Source organism: Humulus lupulus, chromosome 2 (genome assembly GCF_963169125.1).
Source record: "Humulus lupulus chromosome 2, drHumLupu1.1, whole genome shotgun sequence".
NCBI lineage: Eukaryota > Viridiplantae > Streptophyta > Magnoliopsida > Rosales > Cannabaceae > Humulus > Humulus lupulus.
In genome coordinates, this window is record NC_084794.1 from 138165569 (window position 1) to 138190028 (window position 24460).

Below are 24460 nucleotides of genomic sequence, written 5' to 3' on the forward strand. Positions count from 1 at the left end.
AAATGAGAATTTCTAATTACGGGGTATATTATTTCTTTTTAGATAAGACCTAATTTTGGAAATAAAATTGGGATGTTTTATAAAACACAATATTTTAATAAATAAAATGGGGTGAATTTATTTTAAGATTGTAGATATAAATTTTTGGGGTGTAAATATAAACCCGTCAAAGTAAAAGGCAATGGGATCATTAACTATACATAACAAAACCAATGAAACCATGGACATTAATTAACATATTGAGTGAAGAAGAAAAAAATGACAAAACGCATTCTCAATGATTAAAACGTTTGTTCAAAGAGACATATATGGCTCGACAGAATACAACTCATACACAAGGACTTCTCACAATATTTTAAAAGAAATGATAACACATTCTCGAATCCCATAAATGATGACATATATTTTAGTAATGATTGCACACATAATGTATACTAAAACATCATACATACTTATGTGGAAAGCTTTCATCATCATCATCATCATCATGATTATTATTATTATTATTATCACATTCATTTAAAATCATAAGTGTGTGTAATGTTTTTGTGTACATTGTGTGTGCACGTATCATTACTCGTATATATAATATATATTTATATGAGTAACATATAAAGTACCCTTTAATGGAAAGAAAACAAGAGAATGTAAACATATTTATAAATATTGCACATAATGTTTAGCAGAGAGAATAATGCCCATTACAATATGTGGCTTATTGGCATGATATTTTTGCTTAATTAACAAGGAACAGGACATCCAAGACTTTTTAGCCACATAGTTTCCTCTTCAAGAATTGTAATAATAGTGTCAAATGAAGGCCTCTGAATTGGATCCTTTCTTGTGCACCACTCTATCAATCTGCATGCATCACCATCCTTATTTTAAAATAAAATATTTTGTGTTTACGCAACAAGTAATCTGATCAAGCTAGCATATATGTTTACATCTAAATTTTAAAATTACCAAGTGTTGTAAAACTGCTACTAGTACTCATTTTTATTAACAAACATAATCAATTTCTTAAAAAAGAAAAAAAATGATGATATTTAGTAGTGTACTCACTCTTTGATTCTATCAGAATATCGGTTTATGAGAAACTTCGGTTTGAAATCACCAGCTTCAAGACTTATCAAGTCAAAGTGTGATTTTTCTTGAAAGTTCCTACCTTCTAGCATCTGTAATACATTTTTATATCAAACATAAAATAGGGAAAATTTGTTACAGCAAATAATATTACCGATGTTAATGTACTTTTACAAAGCGCATTTGAAGTTCGTCTACATAAGATGAAATTATTTATTTCTATACATGCTTTTAAATGAAAAGTGTATCAAGAGGTAATGCGACTTGGATAATGCTACTATTGATCTAGAAAAAAATTTAATTTGTTATGTTTTCTATTATGATTGTATGGAACTATTGTCGAATTAAGTCTTATGTTAAATTGCATTTAGTTAAAAGACATTCTCAATCTTGTTGACAATCTAACCAAGGCCATTCATGTTGGCAAGTTCAAGAGGGACTTAGAACTTGCTTGGCATTTTTCTTCTTGAAATTAATCACTAAATTATATTCAAGGTGGAATTTTTTGGTTGTGTTCCTTGAATTAGTCAAGAGTTAATTAATTAGTTATGCAGTTACTAAGCATTTAAGACTGCAACTTTTATGTGACACTTATAACAACTAACATCTTAAGCTATTGGTGGACTACTCACTCTTAGAGATTGGTTGTGTATATTAGTATAATCGACCTTTTTTTTTGTTGATGTATTATTGTCCTCATTACTACTTGTAAACTTTGCTTGAGGGATTGTAAGATCATTGTATATTGGAACTGAATAGTGATCTTGTTGTAGGAGAATAATATAAGAGTGTTCTCCAAGTATGAGTGACGTTTATAAGGGTGGATTCTTAGTTTGATAATGGATTGATCCTATAAGAAACTCTCATATCATGGATGTAGATTTTTATCTTAAACTCAAAGTCAAGTATAATAAAACCTTTTTATAAATTAAAAGAGAGGACCAAAAATGTATAAATATATATAATTATATATATATATTATTTTGAAGATCTTATATGATGTAGAGTCCCAGAATGTTTACTTAGTTAGCTAGCTAGTAGTAGTTGTAGTATTTTAGATTTTGTGGATTTTGGTTCAAATCGGGACTTAGTAGGAAACTCCTAGCAATAGTTATGGATTTTATAAGTTTAACCTACAGTTTAAGAATATTAATTATAACATAAGGTTTGATTAATATTGCTGGTCCTAAATATATTTCTTATTATAACCTAAGGTTTAGATTGAGCCAATAAGAATATGACACTTGTCATAAGCATGATTATTAAGGAATTAGTATTTTAATGATAAAATAAACCAGAAACTGTTAGGATCGTATTTTGACTCAGTCAAAGTAGTTATCCAACCTTAATTGTGTTGAAAAAGTGCAAGTATGTGTTTAAAATATTCACGTATGCCAATATATTGCAGATAGGAGTCGATATATTGCTTGACGAAGGATACGGAAAACACGTTGACATTGTACGATCGTACGAACGGAGGCTCGGGATTAGGGCAGAGCCGATGTGGGGCGATATATCGCCCTTAGTAGATTTTTTTTTCTTTCTAATTTTAAAATCAAGCCTTGACTACTTAGACCTACCTCTGACTGTTTTTGACCGAGTCTTAAGCCTTTTACTGACGAATATTCAAACATTTCCAATTATATTCATTATTTTTATTCAAATCAAAATGGGGTTAGTTTCACTCCTTACCTCTATAAATAGGACCTAGCACCAAGCCATTTCACTCATTCTTCAAACATTGATCAGAGCCTCCAAGGTGCTAGTGAGACCATAAGAGTGATAAACACTTGGGTTGGGAAAAATCTTTGTCATTCTTAAGCTTTATAAAATACTTGGGAAGTGAGGTTTAGTGTATTTCAGTATTGAAGTTAGACCAATCCTTAAGGTCAACTAAGGTATTCCTATTCTCTAAGTCCAGTTCTTTAAACTACTTTAGCTTTTCTTTAGTTCCTTTTATTCAGATCCTAACTTTTGATATTGGCTTTGACTAGGTTTTTGAAACTTAAAGATCTTTCTCAGTAAGTTTCTTTTGAAGGTTTAGTTTCCAGTTTTATTCTTCACTCTTTAGGAATACTCACTATTCTTATTGTTGGTTTTAGGAGTGTTCCAAGTACTGCATTTGTTCTCAAATATCCCATTTTTAGTAAGGAAAATAGGATAGATCTTATATGTTGTATGATATGTTATACTTATGTTATATGTTATGTTATCTTATGTTGTGTTATGATATGTTAACATTATGTATAGTATGTTATAGTCCTTGGGCATATGACTTGTCTAGCTAGCAAGCCCCAATAACTTATGGGCATATGACTTGCTTGGCTAGTAAACCCCACAAATCTATTGGGCATATGACTTGCTTAGTTAACAAGCCCCGAGTAGTATAATGGCCATTGTTGTATTGTATGACATATGTTTATAGTATATATTTATGATATAATTTATGTATATGTTTTATGTTGTTAGTAGTTTTTCCTTGCTGTGCATTAGGCTCGCTCCTTTACTTTTAGTGTGATGCAGGAAAATAGATACAAAGGCGGAAGGATTCTTGGAAGCTTGGTGTGTGTGTTGAGGTAAATGGAGTGGATGGGCTGCGTGTCGATTTGAGGACGACGTTATTTTCTTTAGTTTCTTTAAATTACATTTTTATGTATTTTTCCGCATTTAGCTTTGTAAACAATTTCATTTAAATTTATGTTTTATTTTAAAACAATGAGCTCATTTATGTATTACAAATATTATTTTAAAGTTTTCAATAAAGTTATGAATTTTTCTCATGTATGTTCTTTTCAAAGTAGTAGTTATGCTAGTAGGTTTAATGATCTAAGTCTTAAAAATAGTTGGGTCATTACATATGAAATGAAAAGAAAATATTTTCTCGTAATTTTTAAAAAGTAATGCACACAAATATATATAAAAAACTAGAAATATATCTTGATAAACTATACAATCAAGAAACTAGAATTAAGCTAATTGGCAGCTAAATATATCCAATTACAACTAATACTCTCCCTTAAGTTGGAGCATAGATATTAATCATGACCAACTTGTTACAAAGATAATCAACACATAACCCATTTAAAGATTTCGTGAAAATGTCTCCTAGTTATTCTTCGGTCTTCAAATATCCTATAGAATTCAAGCCTCGTTGAATTTTCTCATGAACAAAATGACAATTAATTTCAATGTGCTTAGTTCGCTCAAGAAACATACGATTAGATGCAATACGAATAGCAGCTTAGTTATCTCACCATAATTTTGCTAATACTGAAATTTTAAGTCTTACTTCAACAAAGAACTGATATATCCATATTATCTCACACAGAATGTGTCATAGCTCTATATTCTTACTCTTCCTTGAGACTAAATTTCCTCTAACAAATATACAACAACCTGAAGTGGATCTTCTATCTATTTTGGAACATGCCCAATTTGCATCTGAAATACATTTAATATGAGTGTGCCAATGATTTGTATACACGATACCATGTACAGGTATTACTTTCAAGTAACAAAAAATTTACTCTAACGCTGCCCAATAATAAACTGTTGGGGATGACATAAACTAACTCACCACACTGACCGAATATGCAATGTCTGGATGAGTCACTATAAGATAATTCAACTTCCCAACCAACTTTCGATATCTCTCGGGGTCTTCAAATAGTTCTCCATCTCCTATAATGTGCATGTTAGGAGTCATTAGAGCATTACAAGGTTTTGTTTCCAATTTTCCTATCTCATATAATAGGTCAATGGCATATTTTCTCTGAGATAGAAAGATACATTTTTTACTCCTTGTAACTTCAACACCCAAGAAATACTTTAGCACCCCTAAGTTCTTCGTGTGAAACTAAGTATGAAGGAAAGACTTAAGAGACGAGATTATCTTAGTATTATTTACGGTGATAACAATGTCACCCACATACACAATTAACATAATGATACAAGCTTATGATTGTTTGTAAAATAAAGAATAGTCAAACTTGCTTTTCTTCATACCAAAATTTTCAACAACTTGACTAAAATTTTCAAATCAAGCACGAGGACTCTGTTTCAAACCATATAAAGAATTTTTAAGATGACAAACTCACTTTGACTCCCCCTAAGCAACAAAACCAGAAGGTTGCTCCATATACACCTCCTCATGAAGATCACTGTGAATAAAATCATCTTTAATATCAAGTTGATGTAAAGGCCAATGATGAGTAACTACCATTGAAATAAACAACAATGTCAATTTTGCAACAGGAGAAAAAGTGCCAGAATAGTCCACTCCACGTGTTTGAGCATAGCCCTTAGCGATAATATGATCTTTCAATCGGGAAACTAACTCATCCATATTGACCTTAACAACGAACACCCATTTGCATCCTCTAACACATTTCCCTGAAGGCAAATCGACCAAGTCCCAAGTACCATTGTCACATAAATCATTCATCTTCTTTATCATTTCATTATGCCAACCAGAATGAGGTATGGCTTCACAAACAATTTTAGAAATAGAGACAGAATTGAGGGAAGCAATAAAACAACAAGAGGAAGACAACAAGCTGTTATAAGAAACAAAAGAATAAATAGGATCAGTACGCCGACATTTACCTTTGCATCATCATCACTCAGTATTGGATTTGGTGACGAAGAAGAAGATGCATGACAGGAATGAAGAGTTTGATGCTTGGAGTAGACTTGAACAATAAAAGGCTTGATAGGAGCTGGTTCCAAGATGGTGTGGAGGATGTGATAGAATAAACCAACAAATCATCATCATCATCACCCTGACGAGTAGGAATAGTTGAAGACGGAAAATAAGGTGTGCCTTCCATGAAGGTAACATCAATTGAGATAAGATAATTGTTAAGGCATGGACAATAACACCTATAACATTTCTAAAGATGGGAATAACCAAGGAAGAAACACTTCAAAAACATAGGATCTAATTTAGTGACATAAGTATGAACATCTCGAACAAAACAAGTGCTACCAAATATCATAGGGTCAACAGGAAACGACTACTTATTGGGAAAAATGATTTTGTAAATGATCTCACCAAGAAGAACAGAGGATGGCATGCGATTAATGAGAAAACATGTTGTAGAAACTTCATTGACCCAAAAAGGTTTGGGAACATGCATTTGAAATAAAAGGGCTTGTGCAATTTCAAGATGTCTATTTTTACGTTTTATCAATAATCTTCTTCATCATATAATCCTGAAATAAACAATGGTCAGGAAAAAATGAGTTGCAACAGTTAAGATTATGAGTGAGTTGGCTGAAAGATAACAAATTAAAGGATATATTATAGGTAAATGTAAGACAAAGGACAAGGGAAGAAAAATGGTAGGATTGATAGTGCTAGACCCACAAACACAAGATAGATACCCATCAGATGAAGTATCGGTAGGAGTGTAAGCGTGTGACTAAAAAGTAGAAAAGAAACTAGAATTAATTATCATATGATTTGTGGCACCATAATCCATGACCCATTTGGAGGATGGGGAAAGAAGAAACCCGTTGGGTTTACTTGAATCAACAATAGCAGTGACAGAAGAAGATAAAGACTTGAGTGATTTGTGATAGTGTGAGAACTTGGAAAATTCATCGGCAGAGATAAGGACTGTTTATCAGAGGCATCATTAGTGGACGCAACATGGGACAAGTGTTTTTGCTGATTTTTGTACTAAATATTTCTACACTTAATCTTCGTATGGTCTAGCTTACGATAGTAGTTACACAAAATGCCTCTAGAATCCAACGTTCGAGTTTCAAAGCCCTGTGACCACCTTCTTTGTTTCCACTGTCGCTAGTTGATCATCACTGAGCAGAACGAGTGGAGTACTTTCTGTGCGGAGAACGCGACTATATACTTCTAGTAAAGAGGAGACCTTAGAACCAAAGAGAACTTGTGACTTAGCATACTTAAAGTCATGAGATAAGCTAGCTAGGAAACTCATGATATTCATCTACTCCCATTGGCGTTGTTGAACCTTCACATTAGTGATAAGGGAGTGATCTTGTTTTTCCACATGGTAAAAGGCTTTGCAAACCTCATACATGCGGAATAGATTCCTTTTTCCCAAGTACAAAAATTTCAGATAATCCATCAGTTCTTTAACAAATCCATAGTGATTGATTAAGACAATTACCTCACTATCAATAGAATTCTGAATATGAAGGAACAAGCGAGCATCCTCTATGAGCCATTTATGCTTTAAATCATCTTTCTTCTCCAAATCATCTTTAGGGGGAACACTAGTCAAATGATCATCTTTGTCAATACTTCGTAGATAAAGGCGAACAATCTTACTCCTATCCAAATAGTTTGAACTATTTAGCTTACGGTCTGTAATTTTGGACATCACCACGAGCATCACATCCATCATAATAGAAGACTTATTCTCAACCATGTTTTCTAAATAATATAAAAAGACAGTGAACAAATAAGGTAGCAAACACACAAAACCCAACAAGGCAGCAAAAAAACAAGGCAATATAGACCAAAACCCAAAATGGACTAACACAAATCACTACATGTCAAAGTTGTGAGTACTAAACTATGAAAAAAAAAGCATGGAAGGATCGACGAAGAAGAGGAGGGCAACCAGAAAAGATCATTAAAGAAAGGGCGGCCTCGTGCGCCTCCACGCACTGGCGTGTGGGGAAAGAGGCAATTGAATTAGGTGGCATGTGGGATCCACTCGCGACGAATCTGAGCATCGAACTTCGGGGTTAGGGAGATCGGTCGTTGAGCTTGCTTATGCCAGCAGTGAGAACAGAAAACTAATCTAAATAGGGTTGTCGAAATGGAATCCTAAAAGACACTAAACCCTAATTTTTATTTATGCAGAAAACCCAAAATAAAACCCTAATTTTGTAACAAGATCTTAATTTCAAAACCCTAATATTATGATAGCATGTTATATGAGATGAAAAGAAAGTATGTTATCTTAATTTTCATTAAAAAGTGATATATATATATCTATATTTATATATACACAACTAGAAATCTATTTTAGGAAACTATAGTTTAGCTAATTGATAACTAAATATATCTAATCTACAGCTGACAGAGAAATTCTAATTTTATTGATAAATGAATAATTTATTATTTTATCAATAACTGAACACTTGGCATGTAATGGTATCTTATCTTAAAGAAATTGTTTTTACCAAATAACTCAAGCTCATCGGCAACATATTTGGCCAAAGTTAATCAAAATAATTGGTTTAGTAGACCTCAATGCAGTTTCAAAATCATACTTCTGTTTAAACTTATCGGAGAAAAGAAGGTGAAGCTCGTTACCCGATAAAATATGTAACCAAAGGAAAATACATCTTTTTTGGTGTCACTTGATGCAGGATTAAGCAGATTTTGACCATCCCTACCTTGGGCTGTGGATCAGAATTGAGCAAGACAATGAGTATGGTAAATAGAAAAGTTAATAACATGTTAGTGGAAAGAAAAAAAAAAGGAGGTAGGGGGTCAATGAATGCTCACATACAATTGTCTTCAATTGGGTTTATTTGTTCATACAACATTCTAATCCAATACTCGCCAATCTTTAAGTGATCACCTTCATCTATCAACAGATTTCTATATATATATAGGTCATATTATAAAGGATTCGTTAGTTCATTATCTATGAGAAGTGGAAAAAAAAAGGATTGAATACCTATTTTTAATTCAGAAACTTCACATAAATAGAAAAAAATAATCAACTGTAAAAAAAACTATCCTAATTACACCATAAAATGATTAATGATTTTATGGTATTAATTCAATTATCCAGCAAGGAAGCTACACAAAATTCAGTAAATACAAGTAGACTTAGAAATGTGAAATGACCAATTCAAGAAATGTATTCCAGCACCAATCAATTAGGAACACTAAGTTAGGCAGGATTTTACAACAATATCTAGAATATGAAATGGCTATTGAAGTATTGTAACACTGTGACCTTGGTAGTATACTAAGAGAAACAGTGAAGTTGAAAGCAAGGCTTACTTGGTATCCAACTGATTGTGAACTATAGGATGGGGCTTGTGCTGATGGAGGTAATTCATTCCCCTGCAAAATGCGTAGCATGTTAAAGAACATCTAATAGATTATTAAACATGATTTATTAATTAGGCACAGGAGAAACATCAAGATAAAGTGGTTGGTAAACTTGGTCTTTGCGGTTTTAATATAAATAGCTCGCAGGTATTTCGTAGTTTGTTAATTTAGTCCTGAGAATTGTTTTGCTATTAAATATTTGATTTTTTCAAGTAACAATCAAATCTAATCCATTACTGACTAATTTTATTAACTAATTTTTTAAAAGGCATAAAACTTTGTTTTATAATAAATTTCCCTCCAACGTGTATACGGAAATACAAATTTTTTTCCTTAAAAGTTTGAATATTTTTAAAAAAAAAAAAAAAAATCACTCATTAATGGACTGGACTTAATTATAATTGCTTTCAAAACTGGACGACTTGAATGCAGTACATATCAAGGAATAGAATGTCAAACAACAAAACTTAGGAAGTATTTATGCTAAGAAAAGGAAATCAATGGACAAGTTTGTGGCACCACCCAAACAAATACTGAATTGAATCTTTATGATTTAGTTTACAAGTAACAATAATATGTTCAATAGGATAATCACTAGGATCTATTTTGAAGGCTTTACTGGCCATATGTATAAGACATGAAAAAATAATCAACAATTAAGTGGGATAAAGTACACGTTGATTGCATGAAACAAGAATACTCCTCAAGGTGCTTTATTCAGTAAGGTTTTAGACTTGAACTTTATTATCCTAGAACCACTTTATTGTACCTAACACTCTCATAAGACTCGCAGGAAAATGCTGGATTTCTTTCTTTAAAGTCATACAGTAACCTGACATCTCAATTCCACAACATTTATACTTTTCTATGACTAAGTAGCATACAAACAAAAAGCTATCCAATAAAGAAGCATTCTTCTCAAATTAATTATGGAAGAAAATGTTTTACAATTTATATAACGAATATTCTGCAGAGAACATGACATATAAAGTCAACATGGAAAAGAGAACAACTCTAATAAAGCAATTGTAACAACCATGACTCAACATACTTCCATAGGTAGGTAAGGAAAGATGCAACTTTTCAAGAATCGTTGTGCACTTACAAGTTTCTTTTTTAGATTAGGCTTAGCCTATTTTATTTTTAGTGTTTTAAGCATAATTTTACCAATGGTGGCTCATTCCAAAGAAGATGTTTTGGCTAAAATGGTTGCTGATTTTCAATTTATCTAGCTGATTGTCACGAGCTTCAGAACTATCAGGATAAAAATGTGTGTATGATTGGCGATTCAGCATTCTGGTTGAGTGTGAGAGTTTATTGATTTGAATATTTTTATCATGCTTTAGTCATTATTCTCTATCACATATTTCAAATAAGTTTACACTTTGTGTACCATAGTGACTTACTTTGCCAAATGCCAAATCATATTGTGCCAGGCAATAAAGCCACTTTACCTAGCAATATCAAGTGCATAGCGCACTGCAGTTGGAAGGTCAAGTCGAAACCGTTTCTTTAATATATCTTCGAGATTACCCTGAAATAGTACATGTACAACAAATAATCATTTCCAGAGAAAATAAGTAAATAGGTATTGGAGAAAGATAAATTGAACATCAAAGAGGCCTCAGAACCTATTCTAAAACAATTCTAAAGATGCCCATGCAGGGAACTAGGAAGAAAATTTGTGTTTATAACATTTGAAAAAATATAATTGTTCATAACTATGATCAGTTATTCATCAAACTTCATGTATGCTAATATGCAGCATGTTGATTATTATTGCTTAACTAATTTTTTTAACGAATACAAAGTAAGAAGAGTTACCATACGGATGGATATTAGTGATAATATGTCATTTGAACACTTACAAGGTATAAGAAAAATTATAAAATAAAAGAATCGAGGATGAAAGATTTGTGTTTTTTTGTTCCATCTTCCTGGCTCTTTCCATGTGTTATTTTTATCAGCTTAACGAATGCTGGTCGCTTAGGCATGCATCCACTAAGAAAGAACAATTAATTATTTGCAATATAGTCTCATGTGTTGTATAAAAGTTTTAAGAGAATATCATTATTTGGTACCTTATGTTCTTGCAAAGTATCATTTTGGTACCCTCTATTTTCAATAATGCTTATATGGTACCTTATATTTTAAAATCGTACATATTTGGTACCCTAAACTCAGATTTGATAGATAAAATTTTATCAATTTAATTAAAAATTAAATTGCTGTCAATTATGTAAGTTACAAATTTAAATTTAATTACATAATTACATATAACTGATGACAGTTTGATCATATTGACAAAATTTTTATCTATCAAATCTGAGTTTAGAGTACTAAATATGTACGATTTTAAAATACAGGGTACCATATGAGCATTATTGAAAACAGATACCAAAATGATACTTTGCAAAAACACAGGGTACCAAATGAGTATATTCCCAAGTTTTAATGACCTCAAACTATTTGCAGGCCCTTCTTTTGTTATCATTATTGTGAAAATGATGGCATGGAAGCATTCTCTTTCTCTTGTCTATCCCAAATTTTCATCAAATATGTATTACAAACTATGTGGATTGTACCCAACCTCACCAATTCTCCTGATATGCTGCATTTAATCCACATTGTGGCCGAACCAGATTGAATGTAATACTATTTCTTTTATTAAGATAGAGCAATTCCTTTAGATTATAATGTATAGTTTTAGAGGAACATACTATTGATAGATACTCCGTAATCAGAATCATCTGCTCATCCTCCTCAATTGAACCAAGAAATTGCAAAATATTGGGATGTCTTAGTTCCCTTAGACGAGTACTATCCTTATTGAATAGAACCCTGCATCAAGATTGAAACAGCAAAACATTAGTACAAATCAAGATTGAAAATTCAATCAAAGTACAAAAGATTTTATTGTATCTCATATCAAGCTTACATCTCCAAAAAATGACACTTTATTTGTCTCTTTATAACAGTTTTAACAACCCAAGTTCCTCGCCATTTGACCTTCACAGATTCACCAAATTTACCCTGAAAATTATCAACACCAGAGTAGCTAAATCAGCTTAGTTCAAATGGGAATATTTATAGGAAAGTGTCCAGAATAGCAATGTCCCAGTGATTAAATTGTGTACCTGGTCAATTGGAGATGGATCCTCTGAATCTATTTCTGAAATGTCAAAGTTCACTTCATTTAGATCTTCTTGTCGAACAGTCTGTGAAATAGATGGAAAAGTAGAGTGTCATGCAAAGAAATCGAACAATTTCATTTTTTCCCACTCATTCTAACAGTACAATTACTTAAAAATGAATAAAATAATCTTCTTATGCTGCTGTATAGATCTACTCATTAAATAATGAAGTGAAATGTGGTATGAGCTAAACATTACAACAGCATAAGATCATTGAATTTTAATGAGAAATTTTAAACACAAAGATAATTCACGTGTGCTTTTTAGAATATACATGAAAAAATTATTATTAGATTCTTAAAAATTAGAATGCGTGAAATAAGATTTAAAAAAATGAAAAGTTTACAATAGTCATTGAACTTTGAAGATAAATTTTGAACCAAACATTGCAATTCCAAAGTAATTCACATGTGCTTCTGAGAATATATATGAAAATAATGATGATTAGATTCAAAAGTAGAATAGACTGCAAAATGATTCAAATAAAAAAGTTTACAATTGAATGGCAAGAAACTGCAACATGCAAAAGAAAAATCATTTAAAAAAATTTGAAAAACTTGTTTTATTCTTATTAAAGACTTCAACCATGTATACATCTTTATATATATAAAAAAGTGAGTTTAACAAAAATTGTTGGTTTCGGTTAGATTTGACATTTTTTTTATTATTTTTTAACACCGTTAATTTAAAGTCATCTAAATAAGGTAAATAGATTAAAAAATAAAAAATAATAATAATAAAATTATCTTTACTTCTTCACATCCACCGTGCAATGAATGCAGTTATTGATAGACAAAAGAATCATGGTAAATAAATTGAAAATAAAAATAAAAAAATATAAGTTTTTTTCTTTCTTTTATTAATTATTTATTTTTTCACTTAATATATTTTGTTTACCCAAACATATATGTAATAGTGACATAAGACTTGTTGACCCACGATTTAGCCAACTGACACGGAGTCAAAATATGAATGATATAGACGAATATGTATAGACAATAACGTAATGACAAAAGTAAAGAAAGCACAGTAATTTATAGTGGTTCGGCCCCAGAATCTGGTAATGACCTACGTCCACTTAGAATGATATTGATATGGGATCAAAAGTGTGATCAGAGAACTTGGGTTCAATGAGTTTCAACACTCCTCATAAACAATACAAGTTTTCACAGATAATTTCTATAATCTCTATGATTTCCGAGCTCCAAAAAGTCTCTTCCCATGAGCCATCTCTTGCTTTTTATAGGCCCATGGAGGGTTGACCAATATTGTTACAGATATTATCCCCTAAATCATGGGATATTCAGAAGATTGCATGAAATAAATTCAGGATACATAAGATCTTTCCATAAATGTTGTTTTGCCAGCGGAACCACCGACCAATCTGGTCGTGGTAAAGACAGGTCTGTCCTGCTTCTGGTGTGTCTCCTGGTCGATACTCTAGCAGACGCTCCAGGTGTCAGCCACGTGTCAAGAGATTATTCGCCACGTCACAAATGCTAATTTATTGGATAACATTTGCCCCCCAAAGTTTATTTACTACGAACAGTAAATAAACTTTGAGCGAACGACCCTTCGGTAACCCCTCCTGACGTGTCAGAGCCCCTCGTGCATTCTTGAAAAAAGCAAACCACTCCTGTCTAATCAAGGCTTTTCGGTTTCCCAGAAACAATTTTGACGGCCATTACGCTTCCCCATACTTCGAAAATGGAAAACTAATGATCACGCCTTTTGAATACCAAAGACAAACTTATATAAGGTTACTTGAGGCACTCCTTTCCTTTTTACGCACGTCATCTCTTTGTCGAAAAACCCTAAAAACCAGAGCGTTACCCTCTCCGGCAAACCTTCCTTTGTGCTGTAGGATCAGACGGTGGGCTCATTGACTCCCGAAACTCTCACTTCCATCTTCACGACCACTTTCCTTGGTAAGTTACTCTGAAACTCCATGCTTCTAACCTTTCGTGGTGCATGCTTTTAAATGGTGTACTGTTTGAATCTCTTGGTTTCTGATTTTTTGAACGCCTGTAGATAAGATGTTTTTGTAGGCAAAGTAGGCCTTTGAGTAGGTTTAAAACCCAGGATTAGCGCTTTTTTGGACGTAGGATCGAAGTAGCATTTCGATTTTTTAAACCAGTTAGAAATAATTTTTTCCCAACGTAAGGGGAGTTGAAAAAGCTTTTCAGGAAAACCTTTCACTTTCACCCTTTTGGTCCATTTTTTAAACTGTTTGCACAGAGAGACTTAGTTAGAATGCTGTTATATAAAGGCTTAGCTTTTATACTCGACCAGCGTTACTTTAAGAATCTCCTAGATTCCTCTGACCTCGCCTCCCCATTCTTCTGTTTGCAGATTTTGATGCCAGATTTGTGGGGAGGTGAGAGACCCATTGACGACGACCTCCTCGCCCAACTGCTCGAGGGAGAAGAACAACCAGCCGATCGCATCCATCAGATACCTTTCTCACGAGCCTCTTCCAGACCGCACCCTTCTCCTTCTATGGCCCGTTCAAAATCTTCTGGCAAGAAAAGGCCCGAATCTGAAAGTAACCCTTCTTCTTCTGCCCAGCCTGATTCGCAGGCGGGGGTTCCCTCAACCAGTGGTCGAGAGAATCTTGTTCCTGACCCCAATATCCAAACTAGGGCTCGTCCTCGTCATCGCAATCCGCCTGATGTCGAGTGGTACACTCCTCCAGCCAGTTCGATGACCCCTCGGATGGTTGCGAACTGCTTCAGAAAATACCCCCTAACGGGGGTAACCATTACACGTCCTACTGCGGAGCAGAGGGCTAACCGTCCAGGAGGAGCAAACAGCGCCTGGTCCCGGTATCATATTGAAGCGGGGGCTTATCTCCCTCTTCATCCTTTCTTTGTGGGGGTGGCCAATTATTTCGGCATCGCTCCCTTTCAAATAACCCCTAACGGATATAGGATGTTGGCTGCACTCTATGTCCTGTACAAACTTAACAAATGGCCAGAACCTTCACCTCATGAGGTTAACTACCTCTTTGACCTCAAGTCCAATCCTCAACACAACGGGACGGGCTTTTTTCACTTCTGTCATCAGGAAACTGGCCGGACGTTTTTGAGTGGCACCACCCACATATCAAACGTGGGACATTACAACAAGGAGTACTTCTTTACTCCGGATATATCCAGCAACAACTTGGCCTTCGCGAGAGGAGGTACAAATTTGTCTTTGCCTTGGTCGATACTTTATCATAAAGTATTTCCTTTCGTCATTTCTCAAACTTATCTGCTTTTCAGGCCCCTGGTTGCGCCCGACCCCAACACCAGACATGGTGTCGAGGTCTGATACTCTGGCCAAGATGTCTGCCGCAACCAAATGTGTCAAGACCTTGACACTAGAAAAGAATTTGAGGTCATCTAGCCTTCTGGCTCCTCGCCATGACAATAGAGGGTCCGAAACGGACGAACCCACTGCCGGGGGGGTTCCCGAGCAGCAACCTCCTGTGCCCTCTCCAAGGAGGAGGCCAACAGGAGTTACGATCAGGGAACCCACGGGCAGCCCTTCTGCAGAAAGGCCTTCTGCTCCCCAAGGCAAGGGGAAAGAAAAGGCCACAGAACCAGTTGTTGACTTGGAAGAGTCTTCTGATGACAATGGTAACGTTATTTCGCTTTTAAATGGTCTGCCAATCCCCTGTCACATGTTTGACGGAGATGGAAACTTTACCTATGCTCCAAATCTAGGGCCAAACTTCTTCATGCCAGAAAATGAGTATATGATTAATAGAGTCAATAGTATAGCGACCAGTAGTTGTAGCTCGGGTATTCACTTTATTATCTTCTTTATGTCGTATTACTTACTTTCACCTTTTTCTTCCCTTACCAACCTCTTGTGTTTATTTTCATGCAGATATGTCGACTCCCAATGTCTTTGACATGTACCAGGCCGAAGAGGAAGAGGAAGTCCCTCGGCTTCAACGGAGGTCAAAGAAACGAACTGGTGAAACCAGTCAAGGCCCTTCAGCCAAGAAGAGTCGACCAGAAGACCTTCCTCAGGGCACACCACCCGGTCAAAGTCCTGCGCCAACTGGGCGAACTCCTACCCCTCCTCCAGCTCCTTCTGAACAGCAAAACACCCCTGTTCGGTCCAACCCTCCACCTGCACCTGCTAGGGAGCATCTTTCTCGCGAAGAGGCCCATGAGGCCAGGCTCGTGAGCCGTACCATTCGATCCGCTAAGGATCGAATTGAACGCATAGGCAAAGGTGAGCGTGTTGGGGCCGCCATGATCCAAGCTGTAGAGCTACCAGTCGATCAGATCCTGAATAGGGCTCTGAACGAGATCTCCAGCGTAAGTATTTCTTTATTCCTCGAGTCTTTATTTTTTTAGCCCTTGTGATAAGTCTTGACTTCTTTTTCTTTCGTTTACAGGCCTTACTTTCTGCCATTACTGCTCGTACCCGAGCCCAGGCCTACTTTGAGCAGATTGAGGCCAAAGTTCTCGAGAAACATCAGGTGAAGGCGGCTGAGGAGCTTTCGGCTGCTGAGGCCAAACATGCTAAGGAGTTGGAGACGGTGGTCCGAGAGAGGGATGCAGCGGTGACCAAACTGTCCGCAGCTGAAGCTGCAAAGGAGGCAGCGGTTAAGCTGAGGGAAGAGTACCGGTCGTACAACAAAACTCATCTCCGCGAGATCAAGCATCTGGAGGGGGTAGTCAAGTCTAAGGACCAGACTATTGCCACTCTCGAGGGCAAGGTGCAGCAGTCGGAGCTTGACAACTCCAAGAATCTGGAAAAGTACAAGAGGACGACACTCCGATGTTTCTATAACTTCTGGAAACACAATCAGGGTGCTGACTTTAGCTACCTTTCAGAGGAAGTCAGAGTTGCGGAGTTGGCTCGGTGCGCTGCTCAACTGGCTGAAGAGGAGGCAAGAGCCGCGATTCTTGCAACCCCAAGCGTCGTTGGTTTGGACGAAGAAACCATCGAGGAAGAGACTGACCAGGTTGTTGCCCAGGATCCTCCTGCCCCCCATGCCTCTTAATTTATTTAACTGTTTTTCTTTCTTTTTGAACATGCGACCCACGGGTCGCAATGTAAAAACAATAGTTTCTTTTTAAACTTTGCTGCACGGGTGGTAAATCTTTTTGTTTGAACAATTACATCCAAGCAACAATGCTTGCGGTGTAAAGGCTTAACTCCTGGTGTTATAATATTTTTACTTATTATAACGTTTGTCCGTATGACCGAACTTAGCATAGTACTTTGTCATGATTTATCAAAACATATATTTTGAAAAAATAGTCTAAGTACTTGAAGCATGCTTTCACTCATTTTGTTCATGTGTTTACATACCTTGAGAGTATGCTTTGCTATCGATGTGCCTTATATGCCCCCCAAGTGATCGAGGAGCTTTAGGTCCTGGGTCACTTGCCTTGACCATGGCCTGTCCGAACACTCCTGTTCGTGCGAAAAAATGATACTTGTAATACAGCAAAACAACACACGTAATGAACAAATACTTGTAAATGTGAATTCACAAAGGTTGGCAAGAACGACTGGCTGAGCACAGTCCCTTATAATTTCGTATTAAAAATAGACTAATCATGTCTTTACGAATGATTCTGAAACAGAATCTTACATATACGAGCAGTTAGCCATACACCGTGGCTAACCCTCTTTGCAAAACTTGTAAAAATTAATAGAAAAATTTGAACAAGCCAGTCCTTTAAGAAGGGCTGTTTATTGATAATACTTGCGCAGGTGTTCTCCATTCCAGTAACGTGGAACGAGATCTCCGTTTAGGCGTGCAAGTTTGTAGGTGCCTGGGTGAAGGACTTCTTCAATCTGGTAAGGTCCTTCCCAGTTAGGTCCGAGCACGCCAGCAGTGGGGTCGCGGGTATTCAAGAAAACTCGTCGTAACACCAAGTCTCCGACGTTGAATCTTCTTTCTTTAACTTTGGAGTTAAAGTACCGGGCGACTTTTTGTTGATAAGCAGCAACTCGGAGTTGAGATTTTTCTCGTATCTCATCAATTGAGTCTAAAGACTCCAGCATTAGCTGGCTGTTTTGCTCTTGATCATACGTTAATCGCCGATGTGAGGGGGGATCTATCTCAACGGGTAACATGGCCTCATACCCATAAGCTAAGGAAAATGGGGTATGTCCTGTGGTTGTTCGATGAGATGTTCTATACGACCAGAGGACTTCAGGTAGTTGTTCTGGCCATGCTCCTTTAGCTTCTTCGAGTCTTTTCTTCAGGGTGTCCTTGAGGGTTTTGTTTACAGCTTCGACTTGCCCATTCGCTTGGGGGTGTGCGACTGAAGAAAAGCTCTTAATTACCCCATGCCTTTCGCAGAAATCGGTGAACAGGTCGCTGTCAAATTGGGTTCCGTTGTCTGATACTATTTTTTTGGGCAAACCATACCGGCACACAATGTTCTTGATGACAAAGTCGAGAACTTTCTTGGTCGTTATGGTTGCGAGTGGTTCAGCTTCGACCCATTTTGTGAAGTAATCAACTGCCACAACTGCGTACTTTACTCATCCTTTTCCTGTTGGCAGGGATCCAATTAAATCTATTCCCCATATTGCGAAAGGCCACGGGCTCTGCATCTGCTTTAGCTCGTTTGGAGCTGCTCGTGGGATTTTGGAGAACCTCTGACATTTATCACACCTTCGTACGTACTCCATTGAATCCTCGTTCATCGTTGGCCAAAAATAACCCTGTCGGAGAATTTTTTTCGCCAAACTCTGCCCCCCAGCGTGATCTCCGCAGAAGCCTTCATGTACTTCTTTCATGAGTTCCCTAGCTTTTTCTGATGTGATACACCTGAGCAGTGGCATTGAGTATCCTCTTCGGTACATAACACCGTCGAGCAGTATGTACCTAGCAGCTTGTCTTTGCAGAGTTCTGGCCTTGTTTCTATCTGCTGGCAATGCCCCATTTGTCAGATATTCCAGGTAAGGTGCCATCCATGTATCTTCTATTCGAATTTCCATGCTGACTTCGGTCGCATCAATGCTTGGTTCGCTTAATCTCTCTACTGGGACTATGTTCAAGGTGTCAGCGTCTTTAGCACTTGCAAGTTTGGCCAGGGCGTCTGCATTCGAATTTTGGTCTCGCGGAATCTGCTGGAGGGTGTATTTTGTAAACTGTGCTAGCAAATCTTTTGTTTTATTAAGGTAGGCCATCATTTTTAATCCTCGCGCTTGATATTCTCCCAGGACTTGATTCACGACCAGCTGGGAGTCGCTGTAAATATCGAGCGCTTTTATATTCATCTCCCTGGCCATTCTCAGTCCAGCGAGGAGTGCTTCGTATTCCGCTTCATTGTTTGACGCTGCGAAGTCAAACCTGATTGCGCAGTGAAATCGATGCCCATCGGGCGTTATCAATATCACTCCCGCCCCAGCGTGAGATTCATTAGATGATCCATCTGTGAATAGTTTCCACGAAGGAGTCTTGTCTTGAGGCATGGGCGCTTCAGGCTGTTTGCACAGCTCGTTACTGGGGAGTTCGGTGAACTCCGCAATGAAATCGGCTAAGGCTTGCCCTTTTATTGCTGGTCGCGGCGAATAAGTTACGTCGAACTGTCCCAATTCGACCGCCCATTTTAACAGTCGTCCAGCCGCCTCAGGTTTTTGGAGGACCTGCCGAAGGGGCTGGTCAGTTAGAACCGTGATAGGATGGGCTTGGAAGTACGGTCGCAACTTTCGGGAGGCTAGAATTAGGCAATATGCTAATCTTTCGATCGGTGGATATTTTAATTCTGCACCGATAAGCCTTTTGCTGACATAGTAAACAGCTTTCTGCACGCCTTCTTCCTCCCGTATCAGTACGGCACTAGCAGCAACTTCGGTAATCGCCAGATAAATATACAAAGTCTCTCCTTCGATTGGTTTTGATAGGATGGGAGGTTGCGACATATGAGCCTTTATTGTCTGGAATGCTTGCTCGCAGTCTTCCGTCCATTCAAACTTCTTATTTCCCCTAAGTAGATTGAAGAATGGAACGCACTTGTCAGTTGCTTTTGAGATGAATCTACTAAGGGCAGCTATCCTTCCGGTCAGGCTTTGGACATCCTTGATCTTTTCTGGCGACTTCATATCGATCAGGGCTTTTATCTTGCCGGGGTTGGCCTCGATTCCCCTTGAATTCACTATAAACCCTAAAAACTTTCCTGACCCGACTCCAAAGGAACATTTGAGGGGATTCAACTTCATATGGTACTTGTTTAACACATCAAAGCACCTTCGCAAATCCTTCACATGTCCTTCAGCCTTCTTGGACTTTACCAGCATGTCATCCACATATACCTCCATGCTTACTCCGATCAGCTCCTTGAACATGTGGTTGACCAGTCGTTGGTAAGTCGCACCTGCGTTTTTCAGTCCAAAGGGCATTACTTTGTAACAATATAAGCCCGTATCGGTCCGAAAGCTGGTATGATCCTCATCAGGGGGATGCATGCTGATCTGATTGTAGCCTGAATACGCATCCATGAATGAAAGGATCTCATGCCCAGCAGTTGCATCGACTAGCTGGTCGATCCTCGGGAGTGGGAAGCAGTCTTTCGGGCAGGCTTTATTGAGGTCTGTAAAATCCACACAGGTCCGCCATTTGCCGTTAGGCTTGGGGACCAGCACCGGATTGGAGACCCATGATGGATAAAACGCCACCCTGATGAACCCATTTTCTTTAAGTTTTTCAACTTCTTCTTTCAAGGCTCTTGATCTGTCTTTATCGAGCAGCCTTCTTTTTTGTTGCACCGGTGGAAAGACTTTGTTTATGTTCAGGACATGGCTGATCACTGCAGGATCTATACCGACCATGTCTTTATGCGACCAGGCGAAAACTTCCTGGTTCTCTTGCAAGAATTCCACCAGCGCCTGCTTTGCAGTAGGTTCTAAATTCTTCCCAACTTTTACGATTCGGGTCGGGTCTTTTTCATCGAGCTGGACTTCCTCCAGGTCCTCGACGGGTCCAACATTTTCTTCAAAATCCCCAAAGCGAGGATCCAGATCTATATCCTCACTTTGGGCAACACCCTATTTGGTGACCTTTCCACCTGATTGGGTTTGTCTGTCTTCCGTCACCTGCAATCGTTCTGGGGTAGCGCTCCTCGATGCTCCACTTTTTGCCTTTGTGATCGAGGCGTTATAGCACTCCCTGGCTTCCCTTTGGTTTCCTAGAACGCATCCTACCCCTGCGTCCGTTGGGAATTTCATGGCTAGATGCCACATGGAGATGATGGCCCTCAGTTCAACCAGTATGGGTCTTCCAATAACAGCGTTATACGCTGAAGGACAATCGACCACTACAAAAGTGGCGAGTAATGTCCTTGAGGCAGGCGCTGTACCCGTTGTCACTGGGAGTTTGATCATTCCGGCTGGTGCGAGTCCTTCTCCAGAGAAGCCGTATATGGTTTGATTGCAGGGCTCCAAGTCCTTCACGGACAGCTTCATGCGTTCCAGCGTTGATTTATACAGGATGTTCACTAAACTTCCTGTATCAACCAGTACTCTTTTTACCATCATATTGGCCATTTGGATATCCACGACCAGCGGATCGGAATGTGGGAACCGGACGTGTTGGGCATCGCCCTCAGAGAAGGTTATCCCGCACTCCTCTGAGCGGGCCTTTTTTGGCGCTCGGTCCTCCACAGTCATCATCTCGATGTCTTGGTCGTGGCGTAGAGTTCGAGCATATCGTTCTCTAGCCTTTCCGCTATTTCCTGCGAGGTGCGGGCCTCCACAGATGGTTAAGAGTGTTCCGGCTACGGGGGCAGGCTGTAATGGTGGCGAGCGTTGGCGTGTGGACGTCTGCTCGTTGCCACCTGGAGCTTCTCGTTGGGAAGTTCCCGGGGCCCGTACGTACCTTCTCAAGTGTCCTTGTCTAATGAGGAACTCAATTTCATCTTTTAGCTGGTTGCATTCATTAGTGTCATGTCCGTAGTCGTTATGGTAACGACAGAATTTGGTAGTGTCTCTTTTTGAAATGTCTTTCCGAATGGGCCCAGGTTTCTTATAGGGCACACTAGAGCTTGTGGCCTGGTAAACCTCTCCTCGAGACTCAACGAGGGCAGTGTAGTTAGTGAACCTAGGTTCATAACGATTGCCCTTGGCTCGTTTATTGTCGGAGGTGGAAGGCTCATTGTGTGGCCGTTTCCCACCATTCTTGCCATTACCATTGCCGTTTCCGTTTCCGTTGCCGTTGCCGTTGCCATTTGGTTTGGTGCCATTGGCGGCTTTGGCTAGTTCGGCAGCCTTCTTACCCTTGTTCGAGGGTTTTCCATCATCGGCAATGGCTTCTTCGAGCTTGATATACCGATCAGCTCGGTCTAAGAACTCCTGGGTGGTTCTAACCCCATCCTTACGAAGACTTTTCCATAGGGGAGAACGGCGCCTCACTCCCGCGGTTATAGCCATCATTTTTCCTTCGTCCCCAACTGTCTTTGCTCCGGCTGCCGCTCGCATAAAGCGCTGGATGTAATCTTTTAGTGATTCTCCATCTTGCTGGCGGATCTCAACTAGTTGGTTTGCTTCGGTTGGGTGGACACGACCTGCGTAGAACTGTCCGTAGAACTCCCTTACGAACATTTCCCAGGAAACTATGCTTGTAGGTGGGAACTTAAAGAACCATTCCTGCGCGGCTTCAGAAAGTGTTGCAGGAAAGATCCTGCACCGAGCGCCTTCGGACACTTTCTGAATGTCCATCTGGATTTCAAACTTATTTACATGTGAGACGGGATCCCCATATCCATCAAAGTTTGGGAGCGTAGGCATCTTGAACTTGCCGGGAGTCTCTGCGTTGGCTATTCTTTGGATAAATGGGGTGCCTTTTCTTCTATTGTGGTCGATGTAGGAGGTCCTTCCTCCGACCAGCTGTTGCACAGCCTGATTTAGTGCGTCTATTTGGGCTTGCAACGCAGTAGGAATAGCTACGGTCTCTGCCGCTGGGGGGATGTTCTCACCATGCTTCTCTCGACGATCATTGAGTATGTCTCTTAGATCTTCCTCTCTTCTCCGTTGTTCGCTACCTCCGAGCCGGTTGAAGACATTATTTTTCCTGGGTTTCCCCCCAGCGTCTTGTCTATTTGGTTGATCATCTTGAGGTATTTGGCTCCTGCTCTTACCTCTATTTCCGTTCCTCCCATCAGCATTGTCCTTGCCTGAGTCAGCCTCGTTGTAGCCGTGGCCATCTTTGAACTTTGACTGGCTGTGGTAAGACTGGTTGTTCCCTCTATTCCCGTCTCTGGCAGAAACACCCCGAGCGTTAGAGGGTGGCCTGCGCTGGTCGCGATGTCCCCGTGCATTATCATGCCGTTGGGATCCACGGACCGCAGAGCCTAACTCCGAGTCTCTCCTGTTACCAGGAGGGTAGTGACCCCTGTTCGCTTGGTGTGGCCCATCATTCTCGCGGCGTCTAGGACTACGAGGCTGTCGCTCGGCCCTATTCTGCCTTTGCTGCGGGGGATTACCTCGAGCAGCGTGGGATGGAGGATCTGCCTCTGGGTCCAGTGGAACATCGTCATGAGGCATCTGGGGCTGTTCAGGCCTTTGTGGACTTGAAGGATGGACCGGTGGGCTAGGATTGGGACCTCCCTGGGGTGGCCCATTTTCAGGTTGATTAGGCTGCGAGGCAGGCGCGGCCTGATTTCTGGCCAACAGCAAGGCCGCTTCAAGGGCTGCCATGGCCTCGGTCTGGCGGCGATCCACCTCCGCTTGTCTCTCGCTTAACTCCGCCCGCTGACGATCAAGTTCCTGCTGCTGCCTTGCCATAGCTTCTGCGGCAGTCTCTTGATTGGCTCTCAGACTAGCCAACTCTTCCTGCAACGTGCCCAAGGTGCTCCTCAAAGTCGCATCGTCCATTTCCTCCTCTTCAAAATCTAGCTGCGGCTCATCTTCCGCCATGCTTGCAGGGGAGGAGGAGGTGGCGGATTCGACGGTGCAGCGGCAGCGGTCTGAGCGGCTTTCTTCCCTGCTTTCGCCATTAGTTTTATCAACAACGATGAATCGTCCTCTCAACGAGAGCACCAGAATGTTGACCCACGATTTAGCCAACTGACACGGAGTCAAAATATGAATGATATAGACGAATATGTATAGACAATAACGTAATGACAAAAGTAAAGAAAGCACAGTAATTTATAGT

The 24460-nt window shown here is 38.9% G+C and overlaps 1 protein-coding gene across 2 annotated transcripts in view; it reads right to left on the reverse strand.

Moving 5' to 3' along the window:
* Positions 1-610: 610 nt before the first annotated feature.
* The window catches only part of LOC133818558 (integrin-linked protein kinase 1-like), a 31207-nt gene continuing 7357 nt past the window's right edge, over positions 611-24460 (reverse strand). For both annotated transcript variants that reach the window (XM_062251490.1, XM_062251491.1), the window contains exons 4-12: positions 12283-12363; positions 12084-12178; positions 11866-11986; positions 10600-10679; positions 9095-9157; positions 8592-8683; positions 8393-8481; positions 1066-1178; positions 611-861 (exon numbers count right to left, since the gene is read on the reverse strand). In XM_062251490.1, coding sequence (XP_062107474.1) covers positions 741-861; positions 1066-1178; positions 8393-8481; positions 8592-8683; positions 9095-9157; positions 10600-10679; positions 11866-11986; positions 12084-12178; positions 12283-12363 — 855 coding nt within the window. In that variant the 3' untranslated portion in view covers positions 611-740. The remainder of the gene's footprint in view (positions 862-1065; positions 1179-8392; positions 8482-8591; positions 8684-9094; positions 9158-10599; positions 10680-11865; positions 11987-12083; positions 12179-12282; positions 12364-24460) is intronic.